The sequence below is a fragment of the Pan paniscus genome, chromosome 6, assembly GCF_029289425.2.
Source record: "Pan paniscus chromosome 6, NHGRI_mPanPan1-v2.0_pri, whole genome shotgun sequence".
NCBI classification, from domain to species: domain Eukaryota; kingdom Metazoa; phylum Chordata; class Mammalia; order Primates; family Hominidae; genus Pan; species Pan paniscus.
This window is the reverse complement of record NC_073255.2, coordinates 143485913-143505240: the sequence shown is the minus strand read 5'-3', so window position 1 is coordinate 143505240 and position 19328 is coordinate 143485913. Positions and strand designations below refer to the sequence as shown.

At 39.7% G+C, this 19328-nt stretch overlaps 1 protein-coding gene across 1 annotated transcript; it reads left to right on the top strand.

Moving 5' to 3' along the window:
• Nucleotides 1–1473: 1473 nt before the first annotated feature.
• On the top strand, nt 1474–11425 carry CCDC71L (coiled-coil domain containing 71 like). The gene has a single exon (XM_063606329.1). The coding sequence runs from the start codon at nt 7309–7311 to the stop codon at nt 8002–8004; it is 696 nt and encodes a 231-aa protein (XP_063462399.1). The 5' UTR covers nt 1474–7308; the 3' UTR covers nt 8005–11425.
• The last annotated feature ends 7903 nt before the right edge of the window (nt 11426–19328 follow it).

Sequence of the window (19328 nt, the reverse complement as noted above, 5' to 3'; positions counted from 1 at the left end):
TACAAGTGTGCCTGCCTTTCCTGTTTTCCGTACCACCCTCTCCACCTCTTTTCACCTCTGCCACCTTGAGACAGCAAGACCAATCCCTCTTCTTCCTCTTCTTCCTCAGCCTACTCAATGTAAGATGAAGATGAAGAGGAAGAAGACCTTTATGATGACCCACTTCTACTTAATGAATAGTGATGTGATTAATAGTGATTAATGAATATGATGACTCTTCCACATGATTTTTTTTTTTTTTTTTTTTGAGACGCAGTTTTGCCCTGTTGCCCAGGCTGGAGTGCAGTGGCGCGATCTCGGCTCACAGCAAGCTCTGCCTCCTGGGTTCACACCATTCTCCTGTGTCAGCCTCATGAGTAGCTGCGACTACAGGCGCCCACCACCACGCCTGGCTAATTTTTTGTATTTTTTTTTTTTAGTAGTGATGGGGTTTCACCGTGTTAGCCAGGATGGTCTCGATCTCCTGACCTTGTGATCCGCCTGCCTCGGCCTCCCAAAGTGCTGGGATTACAGGCCACATGATTTTCTTAATAACATTTTCTTTTCTTTAGTTTGCTTTACTGTAACAATACAGTATATAATATTTATGCAAAATATTGTTAATCAACTCTTTATGTTATTGGTAAGGTTTCTAGTCAACAGTTAGGCTGTTAGTAGTTAAATTTTTAGGGAATCAAAAGTTAAACTTGGATTTTCAACTGCATAGGGAGTCAGTGCTTCTAATCCCCACATTGTTCAAGGATTAACTGTATATACATAACTTATCCCAGACTACTGGTGTCATTTTTACCAATTCTAGTGAAATATAGAAACCTTATCTTTCTTTATGTCCATTTATCCTGACTCTTAACATATTTGTTTAAAATATTTTGTCTACATACATACAGAGCCACATCAGTGTTACTAATTTTTACTTCAACCATTGGATTAGTCTGCTTGGGCTGCCATAATAAAATATCACAGACTGTGTGGCTTAAAAAATAGAAATTTATTTTCTCATAGTTCCAGACATGGGGAAATCTAAGATCAAGGTGCCAACCAATTTGGTTCCCTGTGAAGGCTCTCTTCTTGGCTTGCAGATGGCTGCCTTCTTACTGTATCCTCATATAGTGGCAAAGGAGAGACCTCTGACATCTTTCTTTTCTTATAAGAGCACCAGCCCTTCTGGATTAGGGTCCTACTCTTATGACCTTTATTTAACCTTTATCACCTCCTCATAGGCCGTATCTCCAAATACAGTCACACTGGGGATTAGGGCTTCAAGATATAAATTTTGGGAGGGCACAAATATTCAGTCCATAACAACCATCAAACATAATTTTGAAAACTAAAGAGGAGAAGGAAAGTCTATTCTGTTTACCCAAGTTTTTGCTTACCATGTTCTTTCTTCCATTCTAATATTCCAAGAATCCTTCTTTTATTGTTTCCTTTCTATTTAGAGAACTTCTGCTAGTCATTCTTTAGCGTAGGTCCACTGGCAACAAATACTCTGTTTTCCTTCATGTGAGAATGTCTTGATCTTCTTTTCATTCTTAAAGGATTATTTCACTCAATATAGGAATTTGAGTTGACAGTTCTTTTCTTTCAGCATGTGAAAAAAGGCCACTTCCTTCTGGCCTCCATGGTTTCTGGTGAGAAATCTGCTGTCATTTGAATTGCTTTTCTCTCGTAAGTAAACTGTTGTTTTTATCTAGCTGTTTTCAGTATTTTTTCTTGGATCTTAATCTCCTTGGATTAAGTACAAACTTAACTTAATCCAATCTCTAGTTTTCAGAAGTTTGACTTTGATGTTTCTTTTTTTTTTTTTTTTTTTTTAAGACACAGTCTCTCTCTGTTGCCCAGGCTGGAGTGCAGTGGCACCATCTTGGCTCACTGCAAGCTCCACCTCCTGGGTTTATGCCATTCTCCTGCCTCAGCCTCCCGAGTAGCTGGGACTACAGGCGCTTGCCACCATGCCTGGCTAATTTTTTATATTTTTAGTAGAGATGGGGTTTCACTGGGTTAGCCAGGATGGTCTTGATCTCCTGACCTTGTGATCTGCCCCCCTCGGCCTCCCAAAGCGCTGGGATTACAGGCGTGAGGCACCATGCCCAGCTGACTTTGATGTACCTTGATGTAGATTTCTTTGGGTTAATCTTATTTGGGTTTGTTCTTGAATCTGTGGATTTATGTCTTTTGCAAATTTGGAACATTTTCAGCCATTCTTTCTTTAAGTAATTTTTCCAGCCTCATATTTTTTCTCCTCTCTTTCCAGATCTCTAATGACACAAATATTAGATCTTATAGTCCCAGAGGCCCCTGAGGGCTTTTGAAAAAATCAGCCTATTTGTTCTCTGTTCAGGTTGGATAATATCTATTATTCTATCTTCAAGTTCACCAATTATTTCCTCTGTCCTCTATTCTAATGTTGAGCCCATCCACTGAGCTTTTTATGTTGGTGGTTGTATTTTTTTTTCAATTCTAAAATTTTCATCTGGTTCTTTTTTATATCTCTTGATTCTTTGCTGAGATTTTCTATTTCTTTGAAGTAGCTTTGTATTTTTCATTTAAGAGAGTTCATAATTGCTTATTGAAATATTTTTTGATGGCTGCTTAAAATCTTTTTTATATAATTCTAACATCTTTCTCATCTCAATGTTGGCATCTACTGATAATCTTTCTTCATTCAGTTTGAGAGCTTTCTGGTAAGTAATCTCTTATTGAAACCTGAATGTTTTGGGTATTACATTATACAACTCTGGATCTTATTTAAATGTTTTAGCTGTTTTTCTGACACTGTCCTAATGGGGGTGGGGTGGGCACTGCCTCAATACTGCCAAGTCAGAGTCCAGATTTCTCCTCTGTTTCCACTGATACCTGAAATGGGGAAAGGAGCCCCTCATTACTGCTGAATGGGGGTAGGAATTCTGGCTTCTCACTAGGGCCGAGAAGGTGGGTAGGATTGTCTTGTTATATTCACCACATGGTCTCCACTGACACCGTGGGTACAGATTGCCTGTTTACTGCCCAACAAGGATTAAAGTCCTGATTTCTTATCCAGCCTCCTCTCATACCACCCTAGCAGAGGTGGTGGGGGTGCCTTTTTATAGCCTGGCAAGGGTAGAAGTCATAGTTTTTTTCTATGGTGTTTTGCAGCAGTAGGAAAATTATTTTCTAAAAGCTTTCCGTTTTGTTAGGCTGCCCCTCCTTTCCCGGTCCTGTAGCTACAGAGAAGAAGATTTTGTTGGGGCTTTTTATGTTTGCATCTGTTGGCATTTTGGGGTTGTTAGCTTGTCTAGCACCCAGTCTCAGATTTGCTAGAGAAAGAGAAAAGAAGAAGAAAGGAGACCCAGGGAACTCACTGCTATGCCCTTCTTTGGGTTCTCTGAGGTCTCCAGCCTGTCTGCCTTCTCTTCTCCATTTTTCAGAGTCTTCTTATGTATACTTTATATATAACATCCAAGGTTTTTAGTTGCAATTAGCGGGAAAAATAGGGAAAGTACAGGTATTCCTATAAGCAAAAAAAAGTCCTATCCTCTCAGTTTATATGGTCTTTATGTTTTTCACATTAAGCCGTTGTAGAGCATATCAGGGTTTGAGCTAACTTTTGTATAAAAATCTAAATTACTTTTAGAATAGGTCTAATGACAAGGCTGAGTTTTTTCTTGCTGAATCATGCTATATTTAACATCATTTAAGCCAGCAATTAATGCTATCTCCTTGGTTAAGTACAAAATGTAGAATGTTAGAAACAATTCTGAACTAGAGTTAGAGATCTACGTTCTAGCTCAGAATCTTCCACTGTACAGCTCTGTGACCTTAGGCAGATCTCTTGGCATCTCAGAATTCTCATCTGAATTAACAATATTGGACTCATTAGATGATCTCTAAGTTTCTTCTAGCTGTAAAGTTTTTATTTTCTTCTCATCAATGCCACTACTTTAAAAAAATATGTAGACATTCTGTAATACAGGGCTTAAAATATATTGATTAAACCAAGTAAAATCCTCAAAAATAAATAAGACAAATAGGAATAGCTTTTATTGAATGCTGTGTTCCAGGCACTACAGTAAGTGTTTTATGAATATTCTCTCGTCCAGTTCTTAAAACTTTGAAGTTAGAAGTTATACTCATTTTATAGATGAGAATGCTGAGGCTCAGAAAGGTGAAAAATGTGTCTAAGAATATTTTTTTTGTAAAGATATAATTGACCCCAAGTTTATTTGATTCCAGAGCTGATGTTTGCAACCACTTATATAGATTTTCAAAATTTTTTTGGCCACTTTTCAAGAGGCAGATTATCTTATAGAAATTGGATTCTAAAGCAATACTTCTGGGTAGCTAAAACATACATTTTATTTAATTTTCCCCATCACTTTATTCGGCTTGGATTTATTTTTTAACTACATAAATATTGAATACAGAAAGTAAATACATACAGCTTTTTTTGTTTATTATTATTCATCACTTATTTAGCAGACATAGGAGGCATTATTACCCTTGAGAGGTAAAGGAATAAACTAAGGGTTGTAAAATATCATTACTCAAGAGCAAAAATTTAATTTGCCAACTTTCCATAAACTTCATAGTATCTCAAGTCTCAGGAACTAGAAGAGATACATTATTTCTATGTGTAAATTTTGCTTATTTATGGAGAACAGATAAGGAACCATTTGCAAGACTATTAGAGTTAATTAAAAGGTGGAGGTCAAGAAAAAATTAAAAATAATAGAGGAAACAGAATAGAGCAAATAATGTCAAATTTAAATGTATACGATAACATAAGCACTTTATCACGATATTAGTTCCTAAAAGTATTTCATAAAAAATATTGTTTGGTTTTAAGTAAATTAAATGAGCATGCATTATAAAATGAACTCTTGAATACTTGGCAAGTTGAGATCTTATGTTTTCTTAGAACCAAAATTGTGTTTAAAAAAGGTTTATCTTCTTAATTGAAATAAGTTCTATACATTTATGTAAATGTCTGGAATATATTTATGTGGCAAAGACCCTGAAGAATTTATAAAATGATTATTATCAAGGAAGGGAGGGGATTCCAATATGAAAAGCCAGGTCTACTTTAATCCTTGTTTTATCCTTGCTTTTTATTATGAAGCCCCCCTAACTTTCCCATGGCTCACTCTAGATTTTGGGTATTCCAATGGAAATTATTCAAATTTCACTTTACCATGTGTCTCAGAATTACGGAAAGAGCAAATTGTGATGTAGAGTTGTTGCTATATCATTCCTTTATAAGGATTTAGGAAGCTGGTATTTGGCTCTGTAATCTTGTTCTGAGATCAGAGTGTGCTTTTCTAGGAAAATGATTTTCTATTCAGAAAGTTACCATGATTTTGCTAGAGAGCTGGTTCCTGGTTAGATGTTTTATTTTTGCCATAAGCCCATTGTGTGGAGTTTTATTTTTGCCATAAACTCATTGTGTGGTGAGAGCTTTCAAGAATTTGACATCTCTGGTGTAGAGCTTTCAAATTATTTATTTTAGGTTTTACTGAAACTGAACAAACAAAATATTATTCATAAATCTATTATAAGACAGAGAAAAACTGCTCAATTCTGGGTGGGGTGGAAGTAGGAATAGGGGTACAGCTCTGTCCTTCGTCATTCTACTTATGCATAAAGCATGTTCTATTGAATTCCTTAGAGTCTGGACAGCACAGTTTGAAAAACCTTCAGTGAAATACAAAGATCACTAGATCAGAAATCGAAGGATTTAGAATCCCAGTTCTGCTATCAGCAAGCTGTATTACTGAACCTCTATGGGTACAGATTTCCTCACCTGTTAAATAAGGAGAATGAACTAGGTCTCTTTCAGGTCAAATATTTGAGGAAACCATTAGCAACTACATGTAAATCACAAAACTCCTATACTTTATTTGTTCACTACTGCAAAATAAGATGTTTCCTGGGTAAAATCCACATGCCCACCTCAAAGTTCTAAGTGTCAGGAGATTTTTTTTTTTAACCTTAAGAAATTTAAAGGAGTTCTGTGAAAATTGCAATATAAAATATCTAATTGTCCTGTTCTAAGCAGTTTCAACATTTCTGACTCTATTTGGGATAATCGGTGGTATTTCATTGATTCATTCGGCAAACACATAGAGTGCCCACTACCTGACAGGAATTGAGTTAGGTATAGAGGACAGAAAAGATGACTAAAGGATGTCCACTACTCTCCTCCCAATACAAAAGGTAATGTGTTTTGAACAATTTGTGTTTTTCAACGAAACCTTATCTGTTGTCTGCGATGATGCATCCTTTCTAAATGATAGGGGTGGCTTTGACATTTTAAAACTAAATGAAAAACGAATTGGCATCCATAAAGAACTGTGTATTTAAAACTATATTTTCTTTTCGCAGAATGGCTTTATTGTAATAGATCTTTGATCAACTTGAGCAAAGAGTATTTAGTTTTATAGGGTATGACATGTTTTGCTTTCTGGATAAGCAGGGTCTCTCTTAAATATGAAGATGGCTCCAGTGTCCAGAGGGAGACTAAAATCTCTCAGCTGCCAGCCACGCACATTACCTGAATGATTCTGGATTACTACTGGCTTCTTGAGATGGGCTGGGGTCAAGACAGGGAAGAGTTTTGAATGAAGATGCCGGAAGAGGCCTTTGAGAGGGTGGATGGGAATTGCGAAAGGCCCATTTCCCCTAGACTTAAACCCAAATTCCCTAGCTGTGATGATACCAGGAACATCCTTCAGGGAAATCTCCCTTTGTTATCCACACTGGTAGAGCTCCCAGCTCAATCCACAACTGCACACCCCCTCACTCTAAGAGTCACTCTTCTCATGGTGTAGCCAACATCCACCCTCTTACTCTAGACGTGGCAGCCCTCCTAGATCCACCCAACCGTTGACTTACGTTCAAAGGCCATCACCCACCCCAGCACCATCTTCCAGGAACTGGCCTCTCCCCCATCAGTCCCCGCCCCTCTTCTGAGAGCACCCAATGGGTGGAGTCGGGGCTGCGGTGGGAGGGGCCTGAGGCGGGCACATTTAAAGAAAGGCAGCCGGCGAAAAGAGGCAAGAGAGGAGAAGAAAGAAGAAACCAGGGGGGCGAGGCGCCGTCCAATGACAAAGCCCAGGGGTGGGCGCCGGCCGCCATCTTGTACCGGGCGGCAGGATATTCGCCCGCGTCCTCCGCCCTCGGAGGGGGAGGGGCGGCGGCGGAGGCGAGAAAAGTAGCGAGAGACGCCAGCAGCGGCCGCCGCCGCGGAGCCAACGCGGACTGGGACGGCGGCGGCAGTAGTGGGACCCGGCGAGCGTGAGCGGCCCCGAGCGGCCTTCTGTGCGGCGCAGCATGAAGAGGCGGCGGCGCCGGCCCCCGGTCGCCCCGGCCACGGCCGCCCGGGGCGGCGACTTCAGGGCAGAAGACGGGGCTGGGTTGGAGGCGCGGGAGGAGAAGGTGGTGTACTCGCGGTCGCAACTGTCGCTGGCTGACAGCACCAAGGCGCTGGGCGACGCCTTCAAGCTCTTCATGCCCCGCAGCACGGAGTTCATGAGCTCGGACGCGGAGCTCTGGAGCTTCCTCTGCAGCCTCAAGCACCAGTTCTCCCCGCACATCCTGCGCAGCAAGGACGTCTACGGCTACTCCTCCTGCCGGGCCCTGGTACCCGACCCCCCGGGGCCCCCCACAGCCCGCGGCCAGGCGCGCCGGCCGGTTCCGCGCGCAGCGGCCAGGAGGAGGCGCCGCGGAGCCCGGGCGGCCGCTGCCCGCAGGAGGAAGCCCCGGCCGCCACCCCCACCGCCGCCGCCCCCCGAGGAGAGCTGCCCGGCCAAGCCCGTGGCCCCCGGGCCCTGCTTCGGGGGCCGCACCTTGGAGGAGATCTGGAGGGCGGCCACCCCGACGCTGACCACCTTCCCCACCATCCGTGTCGGCAGCGACGTGTGGGGCGAGCGCAGCCTGGCGGCAGCGCGGCGCAGGGCGCGCCAGGTCCTGCGAGTGAACCTGGAACCCACGGTGAGGCTCCGCCGCTTCCCGGTGCCCCGGGCATGAGGCGCGGCCTCCAGGGCGCCTCCTGCCGGCCCCGACCTTGGGACAGACCTTCCGCCCGGAGGAATGAACAAGTGTCAGTCGAGTGTTTACAGATCCGGCCAGGACCCCGGCCCCCAGTGCACTTTACGCGCGAAGAAGTTGCCGGATGGTTGTCCCTGTCCCGGGCCGCGGCGCGGTCGTCTTGGACGCCGGGGCAGGTGTGTCCTCTGCTGCCTCCCGTACCCAGCCTGCGGAGGGAGGGGACAGCTGGACCCGCAGGGGAGGTCCCTTTCTTCCTGACCCCCGATTGAGACGTCTCCAGGACCTTAGGGGCAGATCCGTTTTCTCACTGTTGGACTCTACCTCACTGGTCTGGAAGTCCTCCGAAGACATTATTTTTCCAAAGGAATTTGGTTTCGTGCTTGTGTAATAAAGCCAGAATTTACTTGTTCTTTATCTCCCCCTTTTTCTATTTCACTGTCACCCCTCTTTCTGGACAGAAGTTCGAACATGTGGTGTTGCACTAGTTTGTGCTCAGGGTATTCTGAAGCCCACTCGTTTCCTAATTTTTTCTGGATTCCAAAGCTTTGATCGAGGATATTTTTTAAGAGGTTCAAGCTTGTGACTGTTAGTAGTGCAAGGATTTGTATGGGCTCAGTGATTACAAACAAAGACATGCAAAATACAACTGTTTAAACATTTTCAAGGTGTTTTTAAAGGTTTTGTATTGAAACAATGTTTATATTTACTGAGCTCCTAAAAACGGTAGAATACACATGAAAACTTTTGTTTGGGAAAAGTTAACTTGTTAAATTCTTTTGAATTGAATAAAAAAATGCATTGAAACCATATGGTGTGTGATTAAAAAAATGAATAAATTGTGAAGAACTGGTTTTGGTTACAGGAGTCACTGGAATCCGACTGGAGATGATTTGGCCCCCTGTCCTGGCCTAACATACAAATCCAGGAATATTATGCGTTAAAGTTTTTTAAAATACATTATCCTTGTAATGTATTTTACAAGGATAATGTATTTTAAAATGGGAGTTGCATAGGAGAGATGGATGTGTGTAAACGTTATCACTAAAATGATAAACAGAATACCCATTAGAATTCTTAGAACTATTAATGATCAAGAGGGGTGGAGGCATTTCTTGGTATCAAATAACTGGTTAAGGTTACTTTGGGCGAAATCTATTTCCTTTTTGTTTTTGTTGTTGGATAACAAGAAATGTCTAGACTAATATTCATCAGTTTTACAAACATAATGAAAATTAGTTGACTTTTAGTTGACTTTTTTTGTCCCAACATTTTTTAAACCTTTTTACCACTCGTTATATGTTTGCAGTTCTAGGTCTTTGACAGCTGAAGACCACAGGAATCAAACAGGCGAGCCACACAGAATACTGACCCTTCTTTACGCTTTTATAGTGTTTATACCATATGGCCCAGTGTGGAATTCTTGATTATCCAAGTGCCTTTGGTCATTTGTGGCAGGAAAACTTAATAGTTTTTAGCCAGCAGTGCCACAGCCAGCTTTTACTGCAATACCTAAAGGGTCAAGTAGTGTTTTTGTACCACTATTATTTCAAATTTAAGTATTCTGCCATGAAACGATCCATACTGGGCTGGAACTTGACATGTGAGATCTTTAATACTAAAGCTTATCTCTGCTTGGCAGCTTTTTAGGAGAATAATGAGAGTTACAATTTTGACTCTTGCGTTCCTAGAATTCAAATGGCATAGCTTTCTGAAATGAGTATTTCAAGTTTAGTAGTCTGTATAGGAGTGTTGTGACTTTAATTTCAGTGTTCTTGTTAAAAGAAATAATATTATATATATATACACACATATATATAACTTGATGCCAGTTTTCTAGTAAGCCTCAGTCTTTTATTCACTACTCAATGATAATGCATTCTACAAACACTGTCACATGAGTAAATAAAAATGAATAATTCCTTAGAAGATGGAGAGTGTTAAATTATATTTGTGATAGGAAGCTTAGACATATCTTTTGGTTATTAGCTTCCATTGCCAATTGTATTTCAGATGCATAGGGTTTTCTTCCCAAAAATATATTGTTAACTTTTATAGCTAACTAGCACCTGGAAAAAATGTATTTGTACAACTTTACTATTGTATATAGTTTTATAATAATGAAAAATAAACCCAATGGCCATATTAGAATGCAATTTCGACATGCAGCTTATCTAGATAGTTTTCCAGAGGATTTTGAAATTTGGCTTAACTGGGAGGATAACTGCTCAGCACACCACTGAAACATAACCACTGACACCATTCATTTATTTTAACTGAGATTCTTGACATTTTTCTCTCCTATGCCTTGTTACTTTAGCATACTTGAACTCACATAAATGCTTCTTTGGATTACATGGGCTATCTGATTCCATTTTGGATCTGATTGTCCATCTTGAATTCAATATGGTATTCATCTGGACTATTCAAAAATTATGCCATTTCTAGTCTGTGAAATAAGATGTAAAAAATCTTTATTTTTGCCCTTTGGTAAAAACCTATGTGACAACTTTTAAAATGTGAAGCAACATCTAATATAGTTGACTGGTATACTAATAGGAAAGTGAAAGTATTTCAAGGGTACTTTGTCACAGAATGTGAAAAGAAACTTGGCATAGTGGCCTTTATAATGAGGCATCCACTTACTCCTCTGAAGTGAAGTCTGTAGCTTAGCTTGTGTATAGTTTTTGAAAGAAATCTCATGATCTTCGTTCATTCTCTTGCCTTCTCTTTTATCTCATATGGCACAAGTAGAGGGGGAAGCCAGGAGGAAATTCATCACCTTGCTATGCTTTTATTTGATTTTTAATTCCTGAGTGCCTAAATGTGGTGACCGGCACCTCACATAACTTTTTGAGATTCTTGATGTCATTTTTATCCTTCCTGTCAACCAGCAATGTATTTTTATGTTACTAAAACCAGTAACGTCATAATTGTTGAGGGCAAGCTTCATTGTTGATAGTGCAAAGTGTCGCTGTTGTGATGTGTGTTTATTTTATTCAAGTTTGAATATTGACAAGTGTAACTTAAGCTGGTGACTGACACCTATTGATCTGCTGTGTGCAAATGATAGTACTATTTTTTAGAAAACTCTTAAGTAAATTTTAAAAATATTTGAATACAAAATATCTGAGCAATTTTGAACTCAAAAGTTTTTCATTGTTTTAAGGATTGCCACAGGACTCTTCAATGGTTTTTAATGGACATACATGCCTAATATTTATTGGTGTGTTTAAAATATTTTTTGATAGAGTGTTATGTCTTAAGCGCATTAGAAAACAATTGTTTGTAATGGAATCAAAGTGTTTCCCTGGACAGTTTGATGTGCTTATGGTTGAGATTTATAATCTGCTTGTACTTTGCTTTTTAACTTATTAACTGTAAATAAATTTTAGAGAATACATAGTGTCTAGTTTTTCTAATGATTTGAACATTTTTGAAACGGTATTTTGTATTTGCATGTGACTCAGAAAACATCTTAATTTACAATTTGATAAATTTTGACTTTTTTGTGAACTTCAGATTCCCAGAAATCTCGAGATTTGTTTTTTGTGCTATCTCGGGACTCTGTGTTCCATCAATTCTTTAATTATCTAGCGAATTTTTAGGATGGCGCTACAAGCCCAACTTATTAACCAGTTTGCCAGCAATAAAATATCCTACAAAAAAAAATGCATCAAAATTCAGAATTCTCTAAATCCTGACCCGAGGTGCCCCTGTGACGATGACAAAAGGTCTAAAGCTCTTGCTCTTTCATAGCATGAAAGGAAGTAAGAGTGCTCCATTTGAGTACCAGTGGTATGGGCTGTTCCACAGAATAAGGTCAGGGCTAGAATTTTCATTAGAGTCTAGAAGGCAGAAGTGGAGTATTAGTGAACAGCACAGCAAGAGCCAGATTCATAGATAGTACTGTGTGGGCTGAATTTGTCTTTGTACCTAAGTTCCTATTAGTTGGAGGAAGCGTAGTGTAATAGTTGTGGAGTCACAGTGCCTGGGGTGGAATTATTATGCATACCTTTGTGACTTGCAAGTGTTGAGACTGTAGGTAAGTTACTTAAAATCTTTGTGCCTTGCTTCCTCAACTATCAAATGTGATTAGTGAAAGAAACTATTGGGATATTATAAAGATTAATAACTACCCCTTTCAAAGGGTAGTAATGCTAGACACATAGGAAGTACTAAATAAATGCTATTAATTATAGGTATGCACAGTGAGAATAGGTATATAAGCTGAGAGTGGTCCGTTGTGAGTTTAGCTCTCCAGGTTTCTCAGCATCCCAAGAATATTGTGTGGTCTGGGAAAGCTGTAAGATAAATGAAGAGAAGAGAATTTGTGCATGAATAAAATTGAAGACATAAGGAAATCATATAATTTTTTAGCTTGCTGACTATGCAGTAGGAGATTGGATTAAGTTGATTTATTACAATTTTTGTTGTTGGAGTTTTTTTTTAAAGATTCACATCTTCTTTTGTTATATCTCTATAAGACATTTGAATGTACTGTTATGTGTTTTAAACTATCTGAGAATTTATAACAGTAATAGATTTAAAGCTATTGATCCAAGAACTTACAAAAGTTTTGGACTACATATTTGCTTAGAGTAAGCTCAGTAAGTGTTGCTTATAAATGATGTTAATTTATATGCATAGAACCAAGCTATAATTAGTTTGTATAAAGTTTATAATTCAGGTGTTAAAGGAAACAAAGTGAGTACAATAGCTGTGCTTGAAACACCAGAAAATTATTACTGAAAGTAAAAAGAATCTTGTATTTGAAGCATTGACACACTCATTTTTGGATGTCAGATATAAAGCCTGTAATTTAGGTTTAATTCCTCATAGCACAGAGAATAGAACATCCTCTAAATTGGTGAACAAGCCAAAGTTGCAGTTATCTGAGGTTGACACAAAATAATTTCCTGGAAAATTATTAGATGAAAGTCATACAAGAACAAGAAGCTAAAAATTGAGCCTAATTGCAGATTTCACAAAAGTAATGACTTCTCACTGTCATCACTCTCTTGTGTCTTGGTAAATGTCATTCTAAACCATGATCTATAACATAATAAACATATCTAAAGCCCAATTGGAAGGTAATAATCATAAAAACACCAAACACTATGTTTAGCCCAGAAAATTTGAATAAGTAGTCTACTGAATCCAAAACTGGACTTATTTAGCTTCCGAAAGCATTCATAGAAAAGTTAAATTGAGATTCTTCCAAGTAGTACAATTAACCGTAAAATGTGTACATATTTCTCTTTTCAAGGATTTTTTTCAAGTACATATTCTTTAAAGAGTACAGAAAATAAAAGAGTGTGGCTTAGGATTCTACATCTTACAGAGTAAAAAAATTATTGAAGCAAAAACAAATGTATAAAAAGTACATATAAATGTACAGTTTGATGAATTTTCATAAATTCAATAGGCTCATGGAACTAGCACTCAGATTAAAAAAATACAGTTATGAGTACCCCTGAAGGCCTCCCTAACACCCCATCAGCCATTACCTACTCACCTTCTTGCCCAAGATAACCATTATTTTGATTTCTTACAGCATATTTTTTGCTTATTTTTGAACTTTACATAAATGGAATTATTGGTCATGTATCTAGCTTCTTTCACTTGAAATTATGTTTGTGAGATTCATTTATATTGTTGTGTGTACTATAATTGTAGATCATTTATTCTCATTGGTGTATAGAATTCCACTGTGTGAATATTCCACAATATATTTATTCCAGTCTTGGTGGGCATTTGGGTAGATTCCAGTTTGGAACAATTATAAATAAAGCTTTGATGAATATTCTAAAACATGTCTTTTGGTGAACATATGCATGTATTTTTTTTTGGAGTATATATCTAGGAATGAATTTGCTGAGACACTGGGTCACAGCAAATGATCATCTTTGGTAGATACTGCCAAACAGTTTTCCAAAGTGGATACATGGACTTTTATAAAACTGGCCTTCAAAAAGTTTGCTTTTTATTATTCTTCCTTTCTTCTTCAAAGCTAAAGAAGTTTTGTTCCTTCTGCTCTTAAAATGAAATGAAAAGACATTTTCCCCCTATGTTTTCCTATATTTTACAGCGGAGCTTTAGAAAAAAGTCTTTTATGTATTAAGTTGTTTTCTTCTCCATCCTTTATACAAAACCAGCTCTAAGATTGGGAATAACATTAACTATGTTAACCCAAGCCCAGCAAACTTAAACTGTCATAAAACCGAGCATGTGAGACTTGGGTTCATAGTGTTCCTCTTCTAGTCCTTGGGCAGGATTCCATTGAAATGATCTATAGCGTAATGGAGACCCTGTCTCTGGAAAGAACTGTCTGATTCAACCTTATATGTTGTTTATTTTAGAAAGCTAGACATTGAGAGGTCTAGGAGTTGGATGGCAGAGAGGGAGGGTTTGAAGATGTGCAGAATATTCAGGTTTGCTTGAAGTCAGCTGAGAAGAGGAGACTTTTATCTTGGGAGGTGCTGGCTCAGCAGAGTTCAACTCTCAATTGTTGTGAAATGAATGAAAAATGTACTCATGAGAGCCCACTTGAAGGATGCCTCCAGAACTCTAAAAGGAAGTTCTTCCTTTTCCTTATTAAGTAAAGCGTCTTGGAGGATATTTATTTTACCCTTGCATGTCCACAGTACTTCACACTGGGCAGTTATGTTGTTATTATTATACTTTCTTATGTATTTCTGTCATCTTCTCTAGATAGTGAATTTCTCATTGGCAGGACTCGTCTTTCTTGTCTCTGTATCATTACAACATTGCTGGTCTTGTGCACAGTGCTCAGTGGTGTTGAATGAATAAATTGTGTTTATGGAGTTCAGACAAACCTGCAACACTGGCTTCCAAATCTTACAGAAGAACTAGTTGTGTTGTTTCAGTTTTATGTGTAACAGAAGCAATCTGTAAATGGAGTTATGATTTTTTACAGAAACCCATCAAATACACTTTTGATGAATTCCTAGTATTTTGTGACCAAATGACTTGGCTGTAGACTCTGATGTCTCTTATTGTACCTGCAACCCAACACCACTCATCATCACTATCTCAGGATCTCTCTCAGCAAGAGGTAGTGTGGTGCAGTGGTTAAGAGGCTGGCGTCGGGGAACAGGCTGCCTGGTTTAAAACTCCTTCCTCCCTTTCTTGCTGGCAGCAGACCTTTTAGCAAGCTACTTAACCTCTCTGTTCCTCAGTTTACTCAGCTGTAAAAACAGGCACAATATAGCACCTACCTCATAGAGCTCTTGTGAGAATTCAATGAGGTAACACATGTATAACACTTTAGAATAGTGCTTGGAACATGGTTTGCCTCAAGTCAATAAATGTTAGCTTTTATTAGTAGTAATGTAAAAAACTTTATAAAGCCTCAGTTTGCTTACTTGAAATTTTTATATTGGCATGTGTTAGAAGCAAAGAAGAAAGGCTGCAGTCCATAAAATGTCTATTACAGCCAAACTTATGTGGGAGATTGAGGTCCGATTCACTAAAAGTGGTATGTGCGAAAGGATGCTGGGTGTTGTGAGGAGTGCAGTGATGTACAAGACTCAGCACAAGCTGATAGCAAAATAATCAGGAAAACATGGGATGACAGAAGAAACAAACTAACATTGATTTAATTCCTACTGTGCACCAGGTACTATCCCAGGCTCTTTATGCTTGTTTTTTTTTTTAAAGTAAACCTCAACAATCCTATGAGATAGATATTATCATTCATATTTAGTAGATGAATAAACTGAAGCTTAGAGTGGTTAAGAAATGTGCCAAATATCACACATCTAAGTGGCAGAGCTGGGATTTAAAACCACACCTGTCTCATCTTATTTTCTCTACTAATCTTTATAAACACTTTTAGAGGAAGTGAAATAAATTAATCAGCCCCTGGAGGAATCTCCTCTAGGACTGTGAAATCCCAAGATGGGGAAAATCAATTTAGGAACCCTGTTTTGTTCACCTTTGCATTTCTCATGGTGTACAGCATAGATGTTCACTCAATGTCTGGGAAATGAATAAGTCTAAGAATGAATGAATGAACAAAAGCACAAATTCCTTTGCTCCTGTGGTTAGATTGTTTAGTTTGGTGGAGGATCTCGTGGCAATCTGTATGGTCTAAAGTCATTGTGTATGTCTCCTCTTCTAATTGCCACAGGCAGGTAAAAGAGAAGGTTATTTAATATAACATTTGTCTCAAATTACTTGTAAAGTCTATAAAAAGTAGACTTCACCAATCTAAACATGGGGAGCCATACAGAGCTTTAAGCCCTCCTTCCCTGCAGTTGCCATCCTGGAGCCTCTCTGTATTGGAATTCTACAGCTCCCATTACAGACACTTCTTCCAATTTATTATGATATCTACTCTGTGGATCACTATGAGACAAGGTGGACAAAGTTCTGAGTTCATTCTGATTCTCTTTTCCCTCCTAAACACTTTCATAAAGTTCTAATTCCCAGGTTTTACTTAGATAAACTACAGCATGAACAAACAAACAAAAAACCCAGGATAATGGACATAGGGCCAAAAAAAAATACTCAAATAAAAACAAGACATGTGTGAGTAAATGGGATGGTGACACAGGAAGAGGGGGACTCCTAGAGTCTTTAAATGCAAGTTAACATTCTAACAGAGGTGGAAAATTGACCCTTGCATTCCTTTGTACCAGAACTTGTTGCCCCCAGCACATGGTATCCACTTACACACATTTCATAGCTGTAGGATGGATCGACTGCCCTTTGCAATAATGAGAAAAAAACACCGCTAATAGAACTTGCCCTGTAATGTTTATCTGATGGCTGGTTTGGCTAAAAGCATGTATTTTTCCTTATAATTCCATAGAACAGGTAGATTTATATCAGTCACACTTTGCTTTCTTTCTTGTTCTCAGTTCATTTATCCACCTATGGTTTTATTGAGAAATTCAACAAAATTTTATTGAAGGCTTCTGTTATGGAATGGATTCTATAGCCCCCAAATTTACATGTTATAGCCCTAACCACCAATGTGATGGCATTTGGAGACAGGGCCTTTGGGAAGTACTTAGGTTTGGATGAGGTCATGAGGGTAGGCCCCTCATCATAGGATAAGTGCCCTTAAAGAAGAGCCACGAGAGTTTGCCTGCTGTCTCACTCTCTGCTGTGTAAGAACACAGTGAGAAGGCGGCCATCTGCAAACCAGGAAGACAGCCCTCACCAGAGCCTGACCATGCCAGTGCTCTGATCTCAGACTTCCAGAACTGTGGGAAATAAACGTCTGTTGTTTAGGCCACCCAATGTATGGTATTTTGTTATAACTTCCTGAGAAGACTAAGACAGCCTGTATGTGCAGGATCTGTTCTACGGATAAAATCCCTGCCCCATGGCACTTGCAGGCTGGTAGGTGATTCTTTCTTATGTTCTGTATCCACAGCCACTACACCAGGTGGGTCACTCTGTGACCTTCTGCTGCTTTTTCATTGTCACTGGCAGGTGAATGCCTGCTTCTTTAATTATGTATAGGGTAGAATCTAATGCTCTGGGGATACAGATGGCTATAGTGAAAGAACTTCTGGACATGTATATTATCTTGGTAAAACAAACTTTTTTTGTTGTTGAAAATCTAGTTTGCTCTCAAGTTGGATATTTAAAACAAAGCAAAATAAACCAGAAGGGGCTCATCAAAATTGTATGTCCTAAGAGTTTGATAAACATTCAATGGCTTTTTGCTGAAGTATTTGGTCAAGAGACAAATTAGTTCGGGGTAACTATGCAAACCTGGGGAACAAATGCAGATTTGGCTACAGAGCCTCTGAGTGTGGAGCTTGACAGTTGGCTGAGGGCTCCATAGTGTGTTCTCAAAAGCATGGCAGGAGGAGCTGCTGCCAGGGTGTACCTGCTGCATCCACTGCACCTGAAGTCTCTCCATCACTCACTGACTCCCTGATGCTGGAGGGCCCTTTATTCCAATTAAGGTGTAGCCTTTCTAGACCATGAGAGGTGTGGCTCAGTACAATCTCCAGAAACAACCCAGCCCACCTCACTCCTTTCACTGCTATGGTCCAGAGAGCCAAAGGGTTTGCCCAGTGTTGCTCAGCTAGTGAGTGGGATAGCTGGAAAGAGAATCCACATCATCTGGTCCTCTGTCCTGTGTTTCTTCTGCTGATTCATTTGGCTGGGAAGGTTAGCTTTTCTCAGACTTTTGTTTTTAGAGTGCTTTGCTGTGGGAGTCAAACATGAGATAGGCTTCTCAGGTAATTGGAACTGGGGACAGCAGGGGAACAAGAGGCCTGGAGACCTGGAAGGAGAGAAGACACAAGGAGAGAGAAATGCTAGGAGTGGAGAGTGGACCGATGGATACACTGCCTCCTTCAATTTTGCTTTGGGATGGTTTCCCCCCTCCCTCCCTCCCTCCCTGCCTGCCTTCCTTCCTTCTTCCTTCCTTCCTTCCTTCTTCTTCTTCTTCCTCTTCCTCCTCCTCCTCCTCTTCTCCTTCTCTTCCTCCTCTCCTTCTCCTCCTCCTCCTTCTCCCTCTTTCTCTTCTTCCTCCTCCTCCTCCTCTTTTTTTCTTCTTCTTCTTCTCCTCTGATGGAATTTTGCTCTTGTTGCCCAGGCTTGAATGCAGTGGTGTGATCTTGGCTCACTCCAACCTCTGCCTTCTGAGTTCAAGTGATTCTCCTGCCTTAGCCTCCCAAGTAGCTGGGATTACAGGCATGCACCATCACACCAGGCTAATTTTGTATTTTTAGTAGAGAAGGGGTTTCACCATGTTGGTCAGACTGGTCTCAAATTCCTGACCTCAAGTGACCCACCTGCCTCAGCCTCCCAAAGTGCTGGGATTACAGGTGTGAGCCACCACACCTGGCCTGGGATGGCCTTCTTAAGAATGTCTGAGCTGAATGGTCCTCAGTCCATGGCATTCCAGCCCTGAGAGGAAAGACTTGGCTTTGTCTAAAACCCAACAGTAGACTGGGGGAGATTTATGGCCTTGGCATTGGTTGGGTAGGTTCCTTGGTGGTGTGTACACCAACAGTCTGTGGGAAACTCTGTGTGTTTGTGTGTGTGTGTGTGTGTGTGTGATAGAGAGAGAGAGAGAGAGGAAGAAAAGATCACAGTGGAGGGATCTCTTATTTATTCTGATTGTCTATTCAAAATGTGGCATTTTCCTTTAAAAAAAAAGTCCTAAAAATAACAGATAATAAAATTAGGTGTAGAAATTGATGTGCTAGAAGTGTACATTGTTAAAAAATCCTAAATACATTTCTTTGATTTTAGAAGTTGGCTTTGGTCTCTCTGGAAGATGTAATGGAATATTAAGGATGGTTTGGAAT